The sequence below is a fragment of the Protopterus annectens genome, chromosome 2.part0, assembly GCF_019279795.1.
Source record: "Protopterus annectens isolate FY-2018-M chromosome 2.part0, PAN1.0, whole genome shotgun sequence".
Classification (NCBI taxonomy): Eukaryota; Metazoa; Chordata; order Ceratodontiformes; family Protopteridae; genus Protopterus; species Protopterus annectens.
In genome coordinates, this window is record NC_056728.1 from 732,570,455 (window position 1) to 732,595,010 (window position 24,556).

Sequence of the window (24,556 nt, forward strand, 5' to 3'; positions counted from 1 at the left end):
GCATTGATGGTGATGCCTAACTGTGGGGCTAGGCGGAGAAAGAAATCTCTGGCTGAGCAAAGTAGATGCCTTGTTGGGGCGGTCAGGAGCCAGTCGTCCAGGTACGGAAAGACCTGTATTCCCTGGAGTCTCAGGTGGGCCACAATCACTGCTAATACCTTGGTGAACACCCTGGGGGCTGTGGTGAGGCCAAAGGGAAAGACCCTGAACTGGTAGTGACTGGCTCCCAGCCGGAAGCGCAGGAACCTCCTGGATCGTCTGTCCATTAGAATGTGGTAGTACGCATCCTTGAGGTCTATAGAGCACATCCAGTCATTCTCCCTTAGAAGGGGGAGAATAGATTGAAGAGTGACCATTCGGAATTTTTCCTTGGTTACTGACCGGTTCAAGCGGGACCGGTCTAAAATCGGTCTCAAGTCCCCCGTCTTTTTTGGCACCAAAAAGAACCTGGAGTAGAACCCTAATCCGAGCTAGTCTTGGGGGACGGGCTGGATGGCTCTTTTTCTTAGCAGCTGCTGAATTTCTGCGGCTGCAGCCTCCCTCTGATCAGGTGGTACAATCGGGGAGGTTCTTGAATTTGGGGACATGAAGTAATGGTATTTTGTACCCTCTGGATATAATTCGAAGCACCCAGCGGTCTGTCGTGATGGACTCCCATGCCGCTAGGTGCTCTGAGAAGCGCCCCCCGACTGCCTCCAGAGTGGAGCAGTCGGGCAACCCTTCAGGGCTGCTGCGTGTGCCGGTCAGAGAAAGGTTCTCTGGACCCAAAGTTTCTCGGAGCCCCTCTGCCCCTGGGGCGGCATCCTCCCTGTCCTCCTCTGCCACGGAAGGACTGGTTGTCCGGAGTGGGTTGGGAATGTTGAGATTTCCGGAACCACATCTTCTTCTGACCCTTTTGGTTCTTCGAAAAGGACCGCTGGGGCGCAGAGAAGAAGACTCCGACGGCAGACATCTTCCTGTCCTTCTCGCTCTGGACAAGTGTCTTGCGAACCGTTTTGCCAAACAGGGCAGAACCATCGAAAGGGGCGTTTGCAAAGGACGCTTTAAAGGGCTCCGCAAATTCACAATGACGGAGCCAGGCCTGACGTCTCATGACTAGGCCCACTCCGCTAGCCCTAGCGGCTCCCTCGGTGGCGTGGGACAATAGCTGCATAGAGGTATGTGAAATGGATCTCAGAGTGGCCATTCGGGTGGAGTACAATTGTTTGTCCTCTGCCGACATGGACTCAGGGGGGGAGGCAGCGTATTCTTTGATAAGATCCCACTGCATCCTGATCACATGTGCCATATAGTTCAGATACCTTACCGAGAAGGTCGCTGAACAAAAAACTCGCTTCCCTAAGCGGTCCATCGAGCAGGACTCCTTGCTCGGTGGATGGACTGAGGGGCTCTCCTGAGCTAGTTCCCTCTTCGTGGCTGCCGCCGTCAACATGGCATCTACGGGGGGACCCTTGCTCCAGTGCGACCGGTCTGTGGGGGGGGCTTAGTATCCTGTCCAGGTGTTTGGGTATTGGCTCCACGGTGTCCGGATCCTTCCACGCCCTGGTGGTAATAAGGTCCACCAAGGGGTCGGCCGGAGGGGACACCCAAGAGGTAGATGGGCCTGCTTCAAATGCTTCCAGAAACACAGACTCGTCGGAGGAAGACTTGGGGGCAGACCACCCACCTCTGATCCTCAGCATCTCAATGATGTCTCCAAAGGAGACATCCTCAGGGGGTGATCTTGGGGAGCCTTCCCCTTCATCCAAGTCTGTGTCCTCAGTTAAGGACTCAGGGGAGCCCATGTGCCTCCGCTTGCACTTATGCTTGCGGGGCACTTCCTCGGGGGGGGGCTGTCAGAGGAGGCCTCGCCAGCAACATCCTGTTCCAAAGGAACTACCTGGGACATTGAAGCAGGCTGTCCCTTTGGCCGGGTGATGGAAGCCTGGCCCAGCAGAGAGGGAGTGCAGGGTGGAGCCGAGACAAGGCCCGTGGGTCCGGATGCTCTCAACGGAGCCCTCTCCACTACATCAAAGGCAGAGGGGTAACCACTCTCTCTGGGCTCAGAGAGTCGGCTCCCACTCGGATCCGATGAAGGGATCGGAACAGGCGCCGAGACCATTGGATCCGAAGGACCAGTGCGCTCCGACCTGGACGGAGCCACAGGCACACTGAATCCCTCGGATCCGAAGCTCGGGCCACGGCACCGAGAGGTCAGATCCGACAGGCTCGAGGGCAGGGTCGGATCCGAAGTATCAAGTACTGTCGGTGTCAACCCACCCCCGGCTCTAACGCTGCTCGGCTCCAAAACCGGGTAGCGGGTCGGAGAAGGAGCAATTGGATGGAAAAAAGGTGTTGAGCTCCCCCCCCATCTGCAGCTGGGCCTGGATGAATCTTCGCATCATCTGGTCCAAGTCTGCATCAGACATGCTGAACGTAGATCTCGAAGAGGCCACCGAGGCAGGCATGGAATGCTGCCTCGATGACCTCGATGGAGATCGGGCCTCCTCAGGCCCTGGGGAGAAACAAGGGGATCGGAGCCGAGGAGGAGGAGACCTAGAAGCAGTGGAGGGAGAAGCCCACTTAGCTGGCGGGGCCGAAGCGGAGGCCTCGGCCCGCCGTTTGTGGTGCTTCTCCCTCCGTTTCTCCCTCCTAGCCTCCCTGTCCGGCGCTTTAGCGGGAGTTTGAGTCCCGGCCAAAGGAAGGGGGGCAGGAGTGGCAACAACCACAGCCTGTGGTAGTGCCATGGGAGCAGCAGAGGCCGGAGCCGAGTCCGAGGGTAAAAGTCCCGCCAAGACCAGCTTCGATCTCCGCTCTTTCAGTGCCCTGGGGTTGAACGCTGCACAAATGGTACAGCCTGAGGTGAGGTGTTCAACCCCAAGGCACCGAACACACCGAGTGTGGCCATCAGCCGGGGAGAGCTAATGGCCACACTCGGTACATTTAGAAAAAATGGCTTTTGGAGCCTCAGCCATACTTAAGAGAAAAAGATAGTGCTACACAAACACACAGGCCCCAAAAACACAACACACACACACACATACTCACTAACGACCAGCAAAGGGAGGAAAAAAACTAATTAAAAGAAATATATTTTTACACTTCAGGGTACCTAACACTTGCACACTTTATATTTTTTTAAAAAGGAAGAGAGTTTGACAGAAAAACTCACTTAACTGACGATTTACTTGTTGAGCTCAATGGAATCCAGCTATCCACAAGCGCGGCAAACTAGATCTGAGGTCATGGATGGTTGGCAGGGGATTATGGGTGAAGGGAGGAGCTAGGAGCTCAAATCCATTAGCTTGAAACAAGTTGCCGGCTCGGATCCGATATCGGATCCAAGACCCACAGGTTGCTGACAAATGAAGTCCCTACTTTAGATGTAATGTTATCAAAAACAAAAGCGTGAATCGGTGTGTGTTTCAGCCTTTCTGCCAAAGATGTCCAGGAAATCAACATGTTCTATTATTAAGATCCCTGTACAACTAGTAATATCTGGCATGGGCACCAGTATGCTAGTTGGTCCGCCAAAACCAGACAAAGTCATATCAAGTAGGAAATCTAAACAAATCTGAACGCATGCTGGCTGGAAACTGCCTTGCTTGCAAATGAAAGTCAAAGAAAGGCTTCTGAACGTGTCTTCCTTATTAGCCTTTTACCACTCTTCAAAAGGGGGTGACACAAAAAGAAAATGTACATAAGATACAGCGGCAGAACTGTCACAAATACAGATTCAGCTCCAAAATGTGAAACTTAAAAGGGACTCTGGTATTAAGCATACCAATGTCTTCCGATTCTCAAATATATACCCATAACATTTTATGGTTCTCTGTACAGCTTTTGCAGACTAAAACTAGTGCAACGAATCCATGTAAGAGTAAGGGCGCTCATAGGTGCAGAATTAAAGTGATGCAGTTGATCACCTCTCACAGCTAATGAACAATTTCATCTGCAGTTTACCTGGAGATGTTCTAGAGGCCAAGATCAGCATTCCTATTTTAGACCTGGCACAACAGTACACATATATTTATGCAATTACCAGAAGGACATGTGTCTTAAAGCAATCTGATATCTTGTTTGTGTAGTTTTAATAAATGCAGCAAAAAATTCATATAGACATATGCCATGATCAGCTTTCATACTACTTAAGCACATCAGGATTATATATGCTAAATGCATTTTCATGCATCAACAGATTTTTAAAAACATGAATGTTGACTACCATTGTAAACTGAACAGATTTTATTTGGTTAAGAAGAATTAAAGTGTCTGCTCCCTTCACATCTGATGAAAAGTAGTAAGATATTAAATAATGTAAAGAAATGCAAATCAGAAATACGTTATGAATAAATAGATCAATTATAATATATTAACATTAATAATAGTAGTAATAAATGAGGTAAACTCCTAAGCAGTAAATACAATTATGAAGCTATTAAACTGCTTATCGTTTATACAGGCAAAGTGCACAGGAGCTTAACACTGCATTCACCACCTTCATGTGGTACTGCAAGGAAAAAAAACACTAGGGAAAAGACAAGAGAACAAATTAAATCATTATGGGATAGTTACTCTAAGAGTATTATTCAAGAGTTCTGGTATCCGGTAATTAAAACCTTCACAAAAATATAAAATGAAAATGTCAATGACATCTTCAGGACTGTTCTGAAACTAGGGGGATAAAGTTGTACAAATCAATACTGCACACTTGGGACCCTGTAATCTTACTTGCATCTTACTGCTGTATTTAGGCTAGTTTATTAGGAAGCACTTTATATCAGGCACTGAGAAACTACAAAAGCAAATGAAACATTCAAGGAACCAGATGACAATTTCAACAATTTGAATATTCAGAAAATTATTTTTATTGATATAAATAAAACATTTCAAAATGCAGTTTCCTGTAGAAGTGGATCAGTTAATTCAAATGGGTACACTAAATTGCTTTAATGGATGATGCATGTAGTCCTTAATGCTGCCTGTGACTTTGTTCTTCTTCTGGATATGGAGGAATTACTTCACCAGTCTCCAGAATTCTGTCACCCTAAGTGGAAAAATGCGAGATCAGTTTAGCTGAGAACACCATAAAGTAACCACACTGATGACAGCCTTCTTAAAATATAGTCAATTCTTTGTGCACAGGACAACTATGCTAGTGCTAGCTGCTATATATACACACTGCATAGCCAGAACGTGAATTCAGTGCCTAAATTACTGCCAGTTTTCAAGTTGAAGTGCATGCAAAGTTTTTTTTTCTTCTTAAAAAATAAAGTTGTGTAAGCATATACTCTTTGTAACAAAGGATCCTTAGGGTAAAGGAATCTGTAGCAGTAATCATTACATATGGGCTTCTAATCACCAGTATAGTTGTAAATTTGGGCAGCTTTTCCTAAGTCAATTAGTTACCCTGCAAATAGCAAGGGATGAAGCAGCATCCTTTAAAGGTAGCACCAGAGGAGGCTATTCTTGGTTCTTAATTGAGAATCCACTAATCCAAACTACACAAATTTATGACAAACATTGAATACCATAAAAGTGAATAGTGTTTCTTGGCCAGTGTCTCTGAAATGTCCAAAAATAAGTCCTCCTCAGAACAGACTGAGCTACTCACTATAGTGTGTACACGAGACAAATATTCACCCATGTAAGCTAGAGATACTGTTATATTACAACATGGGGATAGTGGGTAGTGATGCCATTACTGCTACACTGACCACTCTCATGAAGATCTACTGTTATACTAAGTACTCCCACAAAAATGTATTCATTCAGGTAAGGGACACAATAGTAGCAGTAATAACGTACAATAACAATTGATAAATCCACGAACAACAGTTACAGGACACATTGTATTCTGTGTTTTCCAATGCTTGTTCTTCTCCAAAACAGGTAACCAACTTGCAGAATGCAAAGACAAAAGTCCACATTGCCACTTCCAAGATTAAAGTACAAAATTTTTAAAACAAGTTCTAAAAACAGTTGTTATAGCAGAAACTCAAATATATGTCATAACTAGAGAGAATACAATGCTCTATCCCCTTGAAGTCTACATAGTTACTTGACAACCTTGACTTAACAGTAAGGACACCAGTTAGGTCCTAGGCTGAGCACTCCTTTACTGTGAGTCAGAAATCTTTTTTTTTTTTCCAGCAAATTCATGCACACGAGACCAAACATGCTCTTTACACATGCACATAATGATGTGATGCAGTGGCTACAGAAGTTTGCTCATTCCAGATGTCTATCCAATCCTTGTTATCAGTGAGGTTCTGAATTCATATGCCTAAGCATCATACATTTCCACTGTGGCCATCAATTTATAAGGTAAGACCAGAGTGACATTCCTGTACTGACTGTATGATGAGCATGAGGTTTATGGTTCAACTAGACTACTACATACCAAAATCAGGAATAGCACAAACACAGTAGAAGCTGAGATCTCCAACATCATGAGGGCACAAACGTTGAAGTAAGATGGCAAGGCCAAGTACTTTGATCCCCAAGTTGAGGCATGTTCAGCTTGACCCAAAGACCATTTAAGGGGTAAGCTTGCTCTCAACAAGAATCACATTCTCAGTCGAAGACATCAGGACAGGGACAGGCATTTCATCAGCTTTTAAAGTGAAGGAGCCAACTCAAGGTTCCAATACTGGCTGACGCCTGGATTACTAGGTAAAGTCAATGGACAATAAGCCTAGCCCTGAAAATCTGTTCCTTGAGTTATCCAGTCATATACTGGGGGATAGATTCATAGGTTCAAATGGAGATTCATAGGTTCATATGTTCATCATTTAGATGACACTAAAGATTTGACAATCATCTCCTGAAACGAGTTACTAAGGCATGAGCAGGCCCGTCAGAATCCAATTCAGGAGTGTCTGTCTGGTGTTTCCTCCCCAGCATCTCAAGGCCAGTCTGTTGGGAGTCAGAGCTTTGGGTGCAAGAACTCAGAGTGCTTGGTATGAAGCCCCTGCCAGGCCCAAGTTGGCTTCTCCATACATCGCACTGTCCTTGGCAAACACAACCCAGATCCAGTTCCTGGCCCCCTACGCCAAGTATTAGCCTGTCACACATCCACTGCCTTTGGGTACTGGCTCTTAACCTTCAGGTACTATTAGGATTAAAATTATTTTTTGAGGCCATTGTTTAAATAATAGCCAAAATAAGTCCATCTGTGGTTCCTCCTCTGTTTGGGGTGTCCACAGGCTGAAAAGCAACCGCTTAAGACTATTGTCTGCCTACTATTCTTTCCCTCTAGAAGCACCTAGTAGTATTTGAGGGGAAAAATATGAGCATCCCTACATCTTCCCACCATCAGTGCAAGTCATTAGGGATGCCATCAGTACAGCCTGGAGGCACTCTGACTTTGTCATTTTATTTTAAAACCTGGGCAATACTCTTCAAAAGTTGATCCCTGACAGGCCTACTCACCAAGCACCCTAATGCTGCATCTTACATACTCTCTTCAATACAGCAAATGTCCCACACATCATAGCATTTTCCAGCTTGACAGATATCAAGAATCTACAGCCTTTGGACATTTCAATACAGCAAATGTCCCACACATCATAGCATTTTCCAGCTTGACAGATATCAAGAATCTACAACCTTTGGACATTTGAAGCAAGAAAGTCTACTGCTCTTTTTAGACTGACCTCTGGATGAACTATTCATCTCACCCATTGCAGTTCTGTACCCACCTTGTAAAGAAAACTGGATAAATCTGACAAGTGCGCTTTGAGTCTGGGCTAAAAGAATATTATTGCAAGACGCTACCCATGACCTATGTTGTGGGATACAAGTATTCTACAGCACTTTTTCTGACTTGGTGGGTCCATTTCAAGTTCAAAACCGTTGCCACCTGGGCTTTCATCAGCATTCAGAATTATCACAAAGGTGTTGGATTCCTGGAGGCTGCGATCCTTTAGGCAATGCTGTGGATGCAATCCACTTGTACAACTATAAATGAAAAAGATATCTTCTCTGACCCTATATTAGTGTAAGCCTTTCACCGGGGCATAATTAGACACTCACTAGTGTCTGAAGTCTTTGCTGAAGTGTACCAAGAATAGCAGAGGATTTTCCTATTGGTTGGGGACTCAGAAATGGATCCAAGTATGGGGTCTGCTATGCTTTCTGGGCTTGACTGCAACTGCAAGCATCACAATACCTTCCGAATGCATGAATACATTAGTTTTTCAATGGACAGTACTACACTGTGCAGTACAGTAGTAGCTACACAGCCACTAAGCATTCATTAATCTGTTACTGTTGTTGAAATCTTGAGAGATGCTGAAGTGATGAACAATTCCCATCAATAAAATATTTGTTTTCCTTTCCGTGGCTAAACTCACCACATACATCTTGATGATGGATCTACTTTGTAACTTAGAACTATCCAAAATTCGAACTTCATATGGTCAAGACCATAACATCCAAGTTTAGAAAGTTTGTAATTTCAATAAAAAAAAAAAATATATATATATATATATATATATATATATATATATATATATATATATATATATTTATTTTTATGTTTATGCACAGGGCAAGCCTGTTAATTAAACATACCAGCTCTGAGAACACACTATAGTGAAGAGAACAGTAAATTTCCTGTTTCACAGTGTACAGCGATCTCCATTTAAACCATTTCAATCTTATAGTCTCGACCATATGAAGTTCGAAGTTTTGAAACTTCGAGCTTCCAAAGTAGACCCCTTGACAGATGTTTTGGCTTCTAGATGGAAGAGTAAGGAGTTCTGGTTTGCCTTGAAATTAGGAGCAGTGCTCCTGGTCTTGAAGGTCCAGGAGAAACAATCTCTCTTTGTGTGGTCACACAAAGTTTATTACATGATAAGCAAGCAAGGTACTCGAGGTTGGCATTTGGTAAAAGGCAGGCTCATCCTACTACTAAGGTACTCGAGGGTGGCATTCAGTAAAAGACAGGGACATCCTACTACTATCGTATCACATCATATCCCCAAGGAGGTAGATGAGCTGGCAAATGTTCCAAGACAGGTGAAGATGGTGGCAGGTCCAGTCTTAGAGAGGAGTTTGGTCCAGGTCTTTAATTTACTTCTGAAAGTATTGTACAGGTTGACCCATCTGTCACTTGAGAGCATGCTGTTCTGTCTTCTACTACTTGGTTCAGCAGGATAAGAATGCAGTAACAATGAATGTTCTTTACATTCTTTGGCACAAACTGTCTCTACAAGCAACCCCACTGTTCCTCATGACTCCATACCTCATTACACAGTTCAAGAATCAAATTTCGTTTTCATTACCTTTTGGCAGCTAAGAAGGGCATGGTTTCTCCACAGCAGTACAAGCAATCTTCCCATCCTCACCAAGAAAGGACATCGTGGAAGGGATTTTGTGCATAATGTAGATTTCCCTTCATCTTCTTCCTTTGCAGTTAAAGTCTCTGAGATGACAGAAGTTGTCAGGAGGCCTCCACCTGACAGGCTCATGTGGAAATGCTTCTTGAATTATGCAAAGATACTAAATATTCCCTTAATTAACCTGCAGGTGAGTTTGATGCAATTCAGGCACAAGCACTACTTAGGCATCAGCTATTCCATGGACAAGATGAAGATATTCACTTTTTCTGCACAACAGGAGCTTCTCATTACTGTCAAAAAGACCAAAGTGTTTTTATACATCTGTTACTATGTATGTTTGTTCTAGAAAGCAGCAAAAAGTAGTATTAAAAGTGGAAAAGCATTTAAGATGAAGATCATAAGGTCTAAATGACGAAAGTAATGTAAATTAATTTTTATCACAGATGCTCCACCATACATGAGTGCAGTTTTAAAATTTACGTTTAAGACTTCATATTCAAACCTTATCCTACTAGCCCTGATACTTTCAAAAATAAACTGCATTTCAAAGAATATAAATTGCTCCAAAACGTATGTCCCTCCACACCCCTGCTACATTGTCTCAAGATTGCTTACCGGGAAGAGCGGGGAACACAAAGATACCACAACCTAAGACCTAGTACATGTTCTACCATATCCATATTTTTACTTTTATCTCCAGGCTTGCAATTGCATATCCTGGAATTTCAACGGGTACCATACATTTACATGCTGGATGAAATGGCAAATGGTGTCTTTACTAGCAGGACTTTCGGCCAAGGTGCTTGTATACTTTAACAGCTTATGTTTTTGCTACAAAAAAGATCTACTGCAGAAATTAGAGCATTTATTTCTGAAGCTATCTGTGGAATGGATATATAAATGTGAACTCTCAATGTAGGATACCTGCCATACAAAACCAGCAGCATCTCTGCTTTACTTATCACGAGTTTCCAGGATATACCTTCTAAACTCCCATACAAGAAAAGAATACTTTGATGAATATGGACTTTTACAATATTACAGCTCTGAGATGTCTTACAGACTAACTTTTTACGCACAGTGAGTTTGGAATCCCAGACTAATCTTTCAGAGATGAAAAAGCTACTAGTTAATTATACACATTAAGTATCAAAAACATTGCAATTAAGTAAACTTACAATAACAGTAGAGGTTATAATAAATCACAGTTGCAGCAGTCTAAAGCAGTATGGGTCCTAACCTCTGTAAATGGCCAGCTTTACAACGCTAAAAGACATCCTTCACATGGTCCACCAGCCAGGGGCTCAAGAGACTCTCCAGATAAAGACAGTGTAAAAAGCTTCAGAGTGAATCTATGCAGTGCTTTGTAAAAGTATGAAAACAAGATTAAATTACCATCTTTAGAATACTTTCTAGAGTCCACCCCCTTCCAGAAAGCCACAGAGGAAGCAGGACCCTAAGACTGCCTGGAAATGGCTTACTATGGGGAATTTAACAAAAAGCAATGACATGAAAAAAACACCTGGAAATTATCTTTTGTCCTTTCTTCTTACCTTTGTATCAGACAAACAACTCATCAGTTTTCCTGAAGGCTCACATTTCGACTAGGTAGCATCTGAGCTGCCTGTGGAAGTGTGAATAATCTCCCTTATTCTTGGGTTCAGGAAATAAAACAGAACTAAATACTCTGGCTTAAAGTAAATGTTGAGGCCACTTTAGTCATAAAAGACGGATTAGTTCTCAAAGAGGACATATTCTTGTGAAAAATGAGGTATTGTTGACTCGCCATAAGTGCTTGAAACTCCAATACTCTCCTAGCAGATGTCAGAGCAATGAGTAAAACAGTCTTGCATGCTAAGAATCTCAGTTCAGCCTGACGAGCTGGCTCAAACGAAAAAGGGTAAGCTTTGAGCATAATGTTAAGATCTCAAGGAGGAGCCACATTTTCTAGGCGACATATATGCAACACCTCTTTCAATAACTGTTTAACTTGAACACTGATAGAAAGGGAAGAGATCAAAGAACAAACTGGCAAAACTGGGAGACAAGTGTACTTTGAAAGAGGAATAATGAAGGCCAGAAGTCAGCACTTCATGCAAATAATCAAAAATCAGGAGCAACTGACCTTGCAGGTGGTCCTGGTTCTCAGACTGGTAGCAACAAGAAATACTTTTCTATTTGCACATATATGACTTTTTAGTGGTAGCTTTTTGCCTTCTTTAGTACATGCTGCATATCTTCAGAAAAACAAGGTGCTTAATTCAATCATTCAGGTAGCTAGATGAAGAGTTCTCATGTTGGGGTGAATCCAACAAACCCTACACTGTGTGAGCAAATCCAGTCTGTAGGGAAGCCTGTGACAATTGCCCTTGGTCAGAGAGAAATGAACAAAGTACAGTTTTGTACCTACCATAAATGTAGATGTTCGAAGATCCACATTGCTGCAGTCCTTACATATGGGTAGTCCGCTGTCCTCGGTCGGCCCGAATACCAAAGTATTAGGCTGACGTCGGTCATGGGCGCTCAGATCTGACATCAGAGCGTCAGGGTATAAAAGCGCATGACCGACGTCATATCCTCAGTCTTTTCTTGCCCCAGATGTCAGAAGGCCCTAAAAAGAAAGGCCACAGCCCAAAAACAGGATACCTCCCAAAAACATGCCCAACAACAACCATCACCCAAACCATATAACCATGCCAAACTACAGAGGGGAAGGTGGGAGGGTAAATTGGACTGCAGCAATGTGGATCTTCGAACATCTACATTTATGGTAGGTACAAAACTGTACTATGTTCTTCATCTCACATTGCTGCAGTCCTTGCATATGGGTAGAATCCCAAAGCAGAGGTAAAGGGAGGATGGCAAAATCATAAAGCATTAGGGGCTGCTAAAATGCCCTGTAATATTGCAGTGGCAAATCCAGCCCTAGACTTAGAATAAAGAGGAAGGTGGTAATGCTTGGAAAAAGTATGTACTGAACTCCAAGTGGCTGCTTCCAAAATATCTTTTGTAGCTACCCCCCTTAGAAAGGCAGTAGAAGTGGCAGTAGCTCTAGTGGAATGAGGTCTGATTCCAGACGGAATCTCCTTACCATGATGGGAATAACAGAAAGAAATACAAAACCCAATCCATTTAGAAATAGTTTGTTTTGAAACAGGTTTTCCCTGAGAACCCAAAGCAAAAGAAACAAACAACTGCTGAGACTGCCTGAACCCTTGGTTCTGCTCAAATAATAACGTAACTGCCTGTGAATATCCAAAGTATGCAAAATCTTCTCCCTTTATTTTGGGGGTTTGCATAAAAAGTAGGCAAATGAATAGTTTGGTTCAAGGCCACACTAGAAACCACTTTAGGCATAAAGGAAGGATTAGTGCCTTAAAGATACCCTATCCTTATGAAAAATCAGGAAAGGTTCCACTGCCATAAGGGCCTGTAATTCAGAAACCCTTCTTGCAGAGGTAATGGCCAACAAAAAGCAGTCTTCCATGATAAATACTTTAACTCGGCAGTAGCTGCAGGCTCAAAAGGTTGTAGAGTAAGCTTTTCCAACACAAAATTGAGATCCCAAGCAGGAGTAGGAGCTCTACGTGGGGTCTTATGTTCTTTGCCCTCTAAGAAATTGCTTAAACAAAGGATGGGAAAATAAAGGAGGGTCACAGTCATAGTGAGCAGAAATGGCTGCAGCATGAACCTTTATCGAGGAGAAAGACAAACCCTTGTCCAATAACTCAGTAAGATATTGAAGAGAAACACTTAAATCAGGCTTGGAAACATCAAAGTCCTTCGCTTTGCTCCAAAGAAAAATCTCCTCCATTTATCAGCGTAAACTTTCCTTGTACTAGGCCTTCTGGCCTCCAAAATAACATTCAAAACTTGTTGTGGAAGCGGAGACCCTCCAGGGTCTAAAACAGAATATGCCAGGCTGTGAGATGCAGAGACTGAATCTTGACATTGAGGAAGTGATTGCCCTCCTGAGACAAAGATGCGGAATCAAAGGCAGAGGCCATGGAGGCTCCTACCAAACTCCTCAGTAGTGGGTACCAGTGCTGTCGAGGCCAATCCGGCGCTATCAGAATCATGGATGGCTTGTCTATTCTGGCCTTCAGGAGTACCTTGGGAATGAGAGGCAGAGGTGGAAAGGCATAGACAAGAAGATTGCTCCAACTGAATGATAGAGCATCCACCTTCCAAGCTGTGGGATGAAACATTTTTGTGCAAAACTTTGGCAACTGGTAATTTAGTGGAGAAGCGAACAGATCTATGTCTGGAGTCCCCATAACACTGTCAACTTTTGAAACACATGAGGATCCAGTTTCCACTCGTGAGGATCCACAATTTGTCTGCTCAACACATCCGCTAAGGAGTTCTGTGCTCCTGGTAGAAACCTTGCCTGAAGATTGAGGTGTAAACTGAGAGCAGTCTCCCACAAAATCATCGCTTGCCTGCAAAGAGGGTACGAATGGGTTCCCCTTGCTTGTTGATGTACCACATGACAGTAGTGTTGTCTGTTTGAATCAACACCTGTCCTGGGTGAAGTAAATCCTTGAAAGCCATCAATGCAAATTGGACTGCTAACATCTCCTTCAAGTTGATATGCAAATGTTGAAGTCTGACAGGCCACGTGTCTTGCACCCATTTTCCATTGAGGTGTGCTCCCCAAGCCTTGTCCGAGGCATCTGTCGTTAGAATCTGACTCGCCTCTGGTCGGGTCACAGAGAGTCCCTTGTTTAGGTGACATTCCTGAGCCCACCACAAAAATTCTTTCTGAATGCAAGGTATTATCTGAATGACAGTGTCTAGATCTTGGCAGTGTTGTGTCCATACATTTTGAGATACCATTGAAGCTTCCTCATATGCAGTTTGGCATTGGGAAGCACCAGAATACAAGATGCCATGAACCCCAAGGCTTGAAGGACTGTCCTTGCAGTCAGCCTGGACTGTAGAGACATTTGATGGAAATAAAGAGAAAGGCTTCTTTGTTTGTCCGGGGTCAAAAGGCAATCTGGGAAGCTGTATTCAGTCTCACACCCAGAAAGCACATGTCCTGAGAGGGTACTAGACTGGACTTTGTTTCGTTCACAGAATACCCTAGGCATCTTAACACTACCATCACATACTGTAGATGATGCAGAAGTTCGTCTTTGTGTTGTGCAATAATCAGGCAATCGTCCAAATAAGGATAAATCTGTATTCCTCTTAACCTGAAAAAGGCTATCACTGGAGCCAGAACCTTTGTGAACACTCTGGGCAGTAGATAAGCCAAAGGGCAATGCAGAGAACTGATAATGTAAATTTCCAGCCAAAACGCAGGTACCTCCTGCAACTGGGCCTGATAGGAACATGAAGATAAGCCTCTTTGAGATCCAGAGTTACCATCCAGTGATCTTTTCCCAACAGAGGTAAAAGCTGTTGTAACGTCAGCATTTTGAACTTTGGAATGTCCAGATAAGTGTTGAGGATAGATAAATCCAAAATTGGTCTCTACGTGTTCCCTTTCTTTGGTACTAGAAACAGGCGAGAATAAAATCCTAGTCCCACTTCTGACAGAGGAACTGGCTGTATAGCTCCTATTTGAAGAAGTAAAGAAATCTGCTTGTGAGCCTCTATCCTTTGCCGAGGAGGAACGTCTGGCATGCCTTTGAAAGGAGGCAATGTATGGAAATAGAACTTGTAGCCTCGGTTTATAATGTCCAATACCCATTTGTCCTGGGTGACTAAAAGCCAGTTTTGCTTGAAGAGTGCTAACTTTCCTCCCAAAGGAGCTGCCAGGGAATTAGAATCTGGCAGCTGAAAATGCAGGTCATTGGGCCTGTTTACGAAAGGACTGGCCCCTGCCCTCACCTGCAGATTGTGCAGGTGAACTCCAAGTTCTAGGCCTGAATGTACTGTGAGCTCTGCCCCTGCCACGTCTAGATCTACCCCTAGACTGAGAATCAGAAGAAGGGTAGGTCCACCCCTTAGTAGACCAATTTCTACTAAACTTTGGAGGTTGCACCTGCAAAAAATCTTTAACAGTCTGCATGGACTTAGCCTTGTCTTCCATTTTCTTCAAAACCGACTCCACAGGGGGACCAAACAAAACTTCAGACTGTAAAGGGGCATCCAGAATTCTAGTTTTAACATGCTCGGACAAATTCTGATCCTTAAGCCAGGCGTGCCTACGAAGAACTGAACCAGTGGCAGCCACCCTAGAAGAGGCCTATACAGCATCAAAACCACACTGCAAATAATGCTTACCCACCTGTTCAGAGACATGTACTAAATCCTGCAATTCTTTACACTCTATGCCCTCTGCCAAAGCATCCACTTTAGATTTTAGCTGAGAAAGGAGGAAATTCTGATATTTCAACATATGAAACTGGCAATTTAAAGCCCTCATTGCTAAAGTAGAAGAGGTATACACCTTCTTACCCCATCTATCCAAAGCTCTAGCTTCCTTATCTAGAGGAACCGGATTCTTTACAACAGAAGCTCTAACACCCTTAGGCCCCTGACTAATAGTTTCTGGGTCCGCCCTAGGACTCTTATACAGATATTTATGAGCCTCAGGCACCCTGTAATACCTGTCCGGTTTAACTGGCAGAGGAGGCAAAGAATCTGGATTAAGGGAAGCCTCCGAGAAAACATCCTGAACAACATCCAAAACAGGAGGTATAGCCAAGGGTCTATGCTGTGGTAAAAACAAGAATTCCCTAAGCCTCTTCCGTGAATCAGAGAAATCCTGTCCTTCCCACTTAAAATGCTCCCTCATGGAATGCAGAGTTTCTGAAAATGAAAAATCCTCTGGAGGAGAAGCAGAAGGAGTGGAATCCTCTGCATCAGAATCCGAATAAGGGGGAAAATCTTGAATATCTTCAGCAGAAGAGTCTGAGTCATCTGAGGCCTGATCCAAACTTTCCAACTCTGGCTCCATCCTGGGCTTCTTATCAGGAGGGGGCATAGAACCTCTAATTAAAGTAATCAAATCTTCTGCCATTTTAAGCATGTGCTTTTTAGGCACAGACCCTGAAGTACCTGGAGGGACACCAGAGGAAGGCAAAACAGACCTGCCCTTAGAAGAAGCCTTAGAAATAGTAGCAGAAGGCCTAATCACCTTAGGCATAGAAGGGAGAACAGTAACCTGAGAGGCCCCTTCAGCTTGACCTGACTCCTGTGAGGCCACATCCTGCAAAATCAAAGTTTGCCCTGAGACTCAACAGAAACTTCAGCCGGATCCACCTGCTCCACTGTAGTTTCTGCAGGACCGGCGTCCAACGGACGAATCAACCTGTCTAGGTTTCAAGGATTTGTCTTTGCGCTTCTTGAAGCGGGCGCCGGAGGATCCGGCGGCATATTATAATTACACCGCTTACCAAAGACTAACCTAGCACAATCTAACCTTCTTTTTATAGTGCGCTTATTAAACCTAGCACAAAACCGACACCCGACTACGTCGTGGTCCGGTCCCAAACAAGGAATGCAAAGAGAGTGATAATCCCTATGCGGTATCTGTTTCCCACAAGAAATACAATTATTCACTTTTTCTGACATCCGGAATTAACTGAGGCAAGAAAAAACAAAAATATTCCCCAACGGGGTACTTAGCCCAACTTGGTTTCGGTCTGAAACTCAGAATACGAAAAAGTACAGTTTTGTACCTACCATAAATGTAGATGTTCGAGGATTCCCTTGCTGCAGTCCTGACAATTGGGTATAGTCCGCGTCCCAGTCGGCCGAATACCAGAGAGAGCTGATCGCCGGTCATGGCGCCTTAGCCTCACGCCACTACGTCGGGTTACTAATGCGCATGACCAACGTCATTTCCTCAGTCTTTTCTTGCCCCAGATGTCAGAAGACCCAAAAAGACAAGTCCCAAAACAACCTGCACCAAAAACATGTACAATATATACAGTAATATATACAAAAATATAAGCATGTAAACTCACCTACACAACCACCCTGAAACACAGAGGGAAGGAGGGAGGGTAAATTGGACTGCAGCAAGGGAATCCTCGAACATCTACATTTATGGTAGGTACAAAACTGTACTATGTTCTTCGCCTTCCCTTGCTGCAGTCCTGACAATTGGGTAGAATCCCAAAGCAGAGGTAAGGGAGGCTGGCAAATTATAAAGTAGCAGGAGCTGACAACATGCCTTGTAAAACAGCTGTGGCAAAACCAGCTCTAGTCTTAGAGTATATAGGCAGGTGATAATGCCTAGAGAAAGTATGCACTGAACTCCAAGTAGCTGCCTCCAGAATATCCTTAGTTGCCACCCCCTTAGAAATGCTGTTGAAGTGGCAGTAGCCCTAGTGGAATGAGGCCTAATCCCAGCTGGAACCTCTTTGCCATGATGGGAATAACAAAATGCAATGCAAAAGCCAATCCACCTAGAAATAGTTTGTTTTGACACAGGCTTGCCCTGTGAACTTAAAGCAAAAGAAACAAGTAACTGCTGAGACTGCCTAAAATCTTTAGTCCTGCTCAAATAATAACGCAATTGCCTGTGTACATCTAAAGTGTGCAAAATCTTTTCCCTTTATTTTGAGGATCTGCAAAAACGTAGGCAAATGAATAGTTTGGTTTAAAGCCACACTAGAAACTACCTTAGGCATAAAGGAAGGATTAGTACGTAATGATACCCTGTCCTTATGGAAAATCAAAAGGGCTCTACTGCCATAAGGGCCTGCAACTCAGACACCCTTCTTGCAGAAGTAATAGCCAACAGAAAAGCAGTCTTCCATGACAAATATTTCAATTCAGCAGTAGCTGCAGGCTCAAAAGGTTGTAGAGTAAGTTTTTCCAACACAAAATTGAGATCCCAAGCAGGAGTAGGAGCTCACGTGGGGTCTTATATTCTTTGCCCCTCTAAGAAACTGCTTGAACAAAGGATGCGAAAACAAAGGTGGGTCACAATCATAGTGAGCTGAAATTGCTGCAGCATGAATCTTTATGGAAGAGAAAGACAAACCTTTGTCCAATAATTCAGTAAGATATTGAAGAGTCATACTCAAATTAGGCTCTGAAATCTCCAAATTCTTTGCTGTACTCCAAAATAAAAATCTCTTCCATTTTTCATGACACTCTCCTAGTACTAGGCCTTCTAGCTTCCATAATCACATTTAAAACTTGTTGAGGAAGCTGAGACCTACCATGCTTCAACACAGAATATGCCAAGCTGTGAGATGAAGAGATGGAAGCTTGACATTGAGCAGATGACCGCCCTTCTGAGATAACAGATGAGGAATCAGAGGTAAAGGCCATGGAGGCTTCTTTACAAGACTCCTTAGAAGTGGGTACCAGTGTTGCCGAGGCCAATCTGGAGCTATCAAAATCATCCTTGGCCTGTCCTGTCTGACCTTTAGTAATACCTTTAGAAGAAGAGGTAGAGGTGGAAAGGCATAGACATGAAGGTTTTCCAACTGAAAGACAGAGCATCCACTTTCCAAGCTGTGTGATGAAACCCCTTTGTGCAATACTTTGGCAGCTGGTGGTTTAGTGGAGAAGCGAACAGATCTATGTCTGGAGTTCCCCATGACACTGTCAATTTCTGAAATACATGAAGATCCAGTTTCCACTGTGGGGATCCATGATTTGTCTGCTTAATACATCTGCTAGGAGTTCTGTGCTCCTGGCAGAAACCTTGCCTGAAGAGTCAGTTGCAGGCTTAACGCAGTCTCCCATAAAATCATTGCTTGCCTGCATAGAGGATAAGAATGTGTTCCCCCTTGCTTGTTGATGTACCACATGACAGTTGTGTTGTCTGTCAGAATCAACACCTGCCCTGGAAGAAGTAACTCCTTGAACGCCATCAATGCAAACTGGACTGCTAACATCTCCTTCATGTTGATATGTAGATGCTGTAGTCTGGCAGGCCACTTGTCTTGTATCCACTTTCCATTTAGATGAGCTCCCCAAGCAGTGTCCGAGGCATCTGTCGTTAAAATCTGACTCGCCTCTGGCCGGGTCACAGAGAGTCCCTTGTTTAGGTGACATTCCTGAGCCCACCACAAGAATTCCTTTTGAAGGCAAGGTATTATTTGAATGACAGTGTCCAAATCTTGGCAGTGCTGTGTCCATACATTTTTGAGATACCATTGCAGCTTCCTCATATGCAGTTTGGCATTGGGAAGCACCAGAATACAAGATGCCATGAACCCTAATGCTTGAAGGACTGTCCTTGCAGTCAGCACGGACTGATGAGATAGTTGATGGAAGTAAAGTGACAGACTCTTTTGTTTGTCCGGGGTTAAAAGGCCATCTGGGCTGCTGTATTCAGTCTCACACCCAGAAAGCACATGTCTTGAGAGGGTACTAGACTGGACTTTATTTCGTTCACAGAATACCCTAGGCATCTTAGCACTGCTATGACATATTCCAGATGCTGTAGAAGGTGTTCCTTTTCTTGAGCCAGAATCAGGCAGTCGTCCAAGTAAGGATAAATTTGAATGCCTTGAAGCCTGAAGTAAGCTATCACTGGAGCCAGAACCTTTGTGAATACTCTGGGCAGTAGATAAGCCAAAGGGCAATGCAGAGAACTGATAATGAAAATCTCCAGTTCCAAACCGCAGATACTTTCTGCAACTTAGCCTTATGGGCACATGAAGGTAAGCTTCCTTGAGATCCAAAGTTACCATCCAGTGATCCTTGCCCAGCAGAGGTAACAGTTGCTGTAACGTCAACATCTTGAACTTGGGAATGTCCAGATAAGTGTTGAGGATAGATAAATCCAAAATTGGTCTCCACGTGTTCCCCTTCTTTGGTACTAGGAACAGGCGAGAATAAAATCCGAAGCCCCTTTCTGACACAGGGACTGGCTGAATAGCCCCTATCTGGAGTAACTGAGAAACTTGCTTGTGAGCCTCTTTTCTTTGTGGAGGAGGAACATCTGGCATGCCTTTGAAAGGGGCATTGTGTGGAAATAAAATCTGTACCCGTGATGAATGATATCCAGCACCCATCTGTCTTGAGTGATTAAATCCCAATTTTCTTTGAAAAGAGACAATCTTCCTCCCAAAGGAGCTGCCAGACGAGTCCACTGGCAGCTGAAAAGGCAGGTCATTGGTTCTGCTTACGAAAGGACTGACCCCTCCCCTGAGCAGAAGTCTGAGCAGGTGAACTGTCTGATCTAGGCCTAAAGAACCTTGAGCCCTGCCCCTAGAACGTCTAGACCTACCCCTAGACTGGGAACCATAAGGAGGATATGTCCACCCCTTAGCAGGCCAATTTCTACTAAACTTCGGGGCTGCACCTGCAAAAAATCTTTAACAGTCTGCATAGACTTTGCTTTGTCCTCCATTTTCTTTAAAACTGCTTCCACAGGCGGTCCAAACAACACATCAGACTGTAAAGGAGCATCCAAAATCCTGGTCTTAACATGCTCAGCTAAATTCTGATCCTTCAACCATGCATGTCTGAAGAACAGAACTAGTAGCAGCCACCCTCGAGGAGGCCTGAACAGCATCAAAACCACACTGCAAAGAATGCTTACCCACTTGTTCAGACACATGAACCAAATCCAGCAATTCTTTACACTCAATACCTTCCGCCAAAGCATCCACCTTAGATTTCAATTGTGAAAGGAGATAATTCTGATATTTCAGCATATGAAATTGACAATTCAACGCCCTCATGGCTAGAGTGGAAGAAGTATATACTTTCTTACCCCACCTATCCAAAGCCCTTGCCTCTTTATCAGAGGGTACAGGATTTTTAACCACAGAAGCTTTAACACCTTTAGGCCCCTGAGAAACAGTTTCTGGGTCCGCCCTGGGACTCTTAAACAAATACTTATGAGCTTGGGCACCCTATAATACCTATCAGGCTTAACAGGAGCAGGAGGCAAGGAATCAGGGTTCAGAGAAGCCTCTGCAAAACATCCTCCACCACATTCAACACAGGAGGAATAGCTAAGGGCCTATGCTGGGGCAAAAACAAGAATTCCCTAAGCCTTTTCCTGGAGTCAGAGTAATCTTGGCCTTCCCATTTAAAGTGCTCCCTCATGGAGTGAAGAGTCTCTGAAAATGAAAAATCCTCAGGAGGAGAAGCTGAAGGAGTGGAATCATCCACATCAGAATCAGAATAAGTAGGAAACTCTGGCAAGTCTTCCACAGAAGACTCTGAAGCCTGTGAACACTGTTCAAAACTATCAAACTCCTGTTCCACCCTAGGCCTCTTATCAGGTGGGGCATAGAACCTCTAATCAGAGTAATCAAATCTTCTGCCATTTTAAGCATATGTTTCTTAGGCACAGACCGAAATGCTAGGAGAAGCCCTACAGAAGCTGAACTTGGCCTTCCTCTAAAGAAGCTTTGGCAACAGAAGGAGAGGCCCTAACTACCTTGGGAAGAGAGGAAGAACAGTTACCTGAGAAGCCCCTCAGCCTGGCCTACCTCCTGAGAGGGCACATCCTGTAACAGTAAAGTATCTGCCTGAGACTCCATAGAGACTCCTGGCAAAACCTCTAGCTCCCTGAGCCTTCTAAAGGACCGGCGTCCGGGACTGCGGTTCCTCACCCTAGACTTCACTGTTTTGTCCTTGCGCTTCTTAGATGAAGCAGGCCGGAGCATCCGGCGGCATAGTATAATAACGCTTCCCAAACACTAACCTAGCACAATCAAGCCTCCTCTTAATAGTGCGCTTGTTAAATCTAGCACAAGAGCGGCAACCAACAACGTCGTGCTCAGGCCCTAAACAAGGTATACACAATGTATGATAATCCCTATGCGGTATCTGCTTCCCACAAGAAATACAGTTATTCACTTTTCTGACATCCGGTTAAATACTGAGGCAAGAAAAACCAAAATGTTCCAACGGGTTACTTAGCCAACTCTGTATTCGGTCTGAAACTCAAAATCTCAGAACGCCAACCTGCACTCGCAAAATTGCTTCTGCATCGGACCATGCGGCAAAAGACTGACGTCGGTCATGCGATGAGTACCCCTGGCGTACTGGCGTCAGTCTAAGCGCCATGACCATACTCTGGTATTCGGGCCGACTGGGACGCGGACTATACCCAATTGTCAGGACTGCAGCAAGGGAAGACGAAGAACATTTTCAGAACGCCGAACGGCACTTGCAACGCTGCTTCTGCATCGGACCATGCGGCAAAAAAAGACTGGGGATATGACGTCGGTCAAGCGCTTTTATACCCTGACGCTCTGATGTCAGATCTGAGCGCCCATGACCGACGTCAGCCTAATACTTTGGTATTCGGGCCGACCGAGGACAGCGGACTACCCATATGTAAGGACTGCAGCAATGTGAGATGAAGAACATCCACTGTTGCCTGGGCCAAAAGGGAGTCACAGCCACAACTTTTACAGAGTCCTTCTGGAGATCAGTGGGAAGCATGAAAAAGCATAAAAGAACATTCTCATCCATGGGAAAGAGAAGGTATGTGTTCTCCAGGTCTGCTTGCAAACCATTCAGAGTTGAATAAAACAATAATTGAATTCAGTTCAGAATACAGTTTGAATAAATTGCATTTATTTAAACTGTATTTGCTTTAATAATGCTACACACTCAAGTGTGAAAGCTTGCACTGCACTTTGTTTTTAGTGCTGTTTTAGCTGCTTTTCTGTAAAAAAATAAAATAAAATAAAATAAATAAATAAATATATAAATAAATAAAAGTTCTAAGCTTGTTTCCTGCCTTTCCTGTAACTAGCCTAGTCCAGATACAGATTTGCTGTATCCAGGACTGTTTGTAAGCTTCTGAGAGGTGCCAAAGTCTGCTCTCCAATTTTTCCCCCTAGATCTGATAGTTCTCTCCTCCACTTTTACTAGCTTATTAGTCTAGCACTTTACCATATCAGACTTCTTATAGTAATTATTGTAGCACACAAAAGTGCTACCAGCACTAAAACGTTCTACAAGGAAACAGCTCCAATACTTATTATTAATGCCCACCCCTCCAGGCATATCTAAAGGTTAGTTCCCTGTGCTTTCTCTTACTAACCTGGTGAACTTGGGCATCCTGAGGCAATGTAGCAACTGCCTCATATACATCGACAACCCTCTCCTCTTACCTCCCAACATTCAGACTTAGATACGTGTGGTTGGACTTATCCGTTTGTTGAGACTTCTCTGTTTTCATCAGTTTGTGGTTCTTTTCGTTTCTATAACATTCAGACTTGCAAGAGATGTATTTAGATACCCAAATTGGAAGCCATGCACTCTCCAGCCAAGACTGGAATTGCTGGTCAAGAGAAGATCAACACTTGCAACACACCACATTGAACACACACCCCTCCACACACCAGCACTGCATTCACATAAAAACACAAACCACACACCCTCCTTTGCGGAGGGTCTCAAAAATCTACCGAAACAGCAGAGACCGCCAAGGCAGAAACGCACTCTACCACCACAACACAAATCACGAGACACATGATTCTCCTAAACAGTGTGCCACTCAACCAAAGCCCCTAAGGCAAAACAGCACGCCCAGCACAGTAGTCAAAGGTGACTCGATACTGAGGCACACTGATGTCCCACTCACTAGGTTGAATAAGGAGAAAGTAACAGTCAGCTGCCTGTCAGGTACCAGGATCCACCACATAATGCACGCACTCGGGTCCCTCAACAACAGGTACAAATATGACTGTCATTGTACATGTGGGTGTGAATGACCCGAGACATACCTCCCTGGACTACATGAAGAGAGAGACATGGAGGAGCTCTCAGATTATGCAGCCCAGGTGGGTATGACCTTAACCCTGAGCAGCATCCAACCATCACCCAGAATGATATCACAGTACAAGCAGAAAATGACCGATTTCAACAACTGGCTAAGTTTCTGATGTCATTCTAAGGGGATCCACGATTTGTCTGCTATGGGATGATATGACTGATGGACCTCGATGCTTTGCCAGAGATGGCCTGCATCTGTCACCCCTGGGCTTCCAGATACTGGCCAAGGCTTTTGCCACCTCTATAGTGCATTCTTTAGGTGGTGTTCCAAAGATCAAATAATCACTGTAACAGCTACAAACAAATGCAATCTGAGAGTCATGCTTCTCAACACTTGAAGTCTAAATCTCAAAATGTACTAGCTCGAAGCTCTCCTTAAAATAGAGAACATAGACATTTGTGCTGCAACAGAGAACTGGTTCAAGGCAACAGAAAGCACTCCTGCACTACCAGGCTATAACTCATTCCACACCTTTTGGCCCCAGAACTTGGACTGAAGCTCCAAAGGTGGTGGGTTTCTATATTCATAAAGGATGTGCACACCTCCAGACTGGTAG

At 44.1% G+C, this 24,556-nt stretch overlaps 1 protein-coding gene across 1 annotated transcript in view; it reads right to left on the bottom strand.

Moving 5' to 3' along the window:
• Window positions 1–4,823: 4,823 nt before the first annotated feature.
• Window positions 4,824–24,556, bottom strand: part of NDUFB6 (NADH:ubiquinone oxidoreductase subunit B6) — a 102,689-nt gene continuing 82,956 nt past the window's right edge. Inside the window, exon 4 of the mRNA XM_044061051.1 lies at window positions 4,824–5,026. Within this exon, the coding sequence (XP_043916986.1) occupies window positions 4,952–5,026 (75 nt within the window). The 3' untranslated portion in view covers window positions 4,824–4,951. The remainder of the gene's footprint in view (window positions 5,027–24,556) is intronic.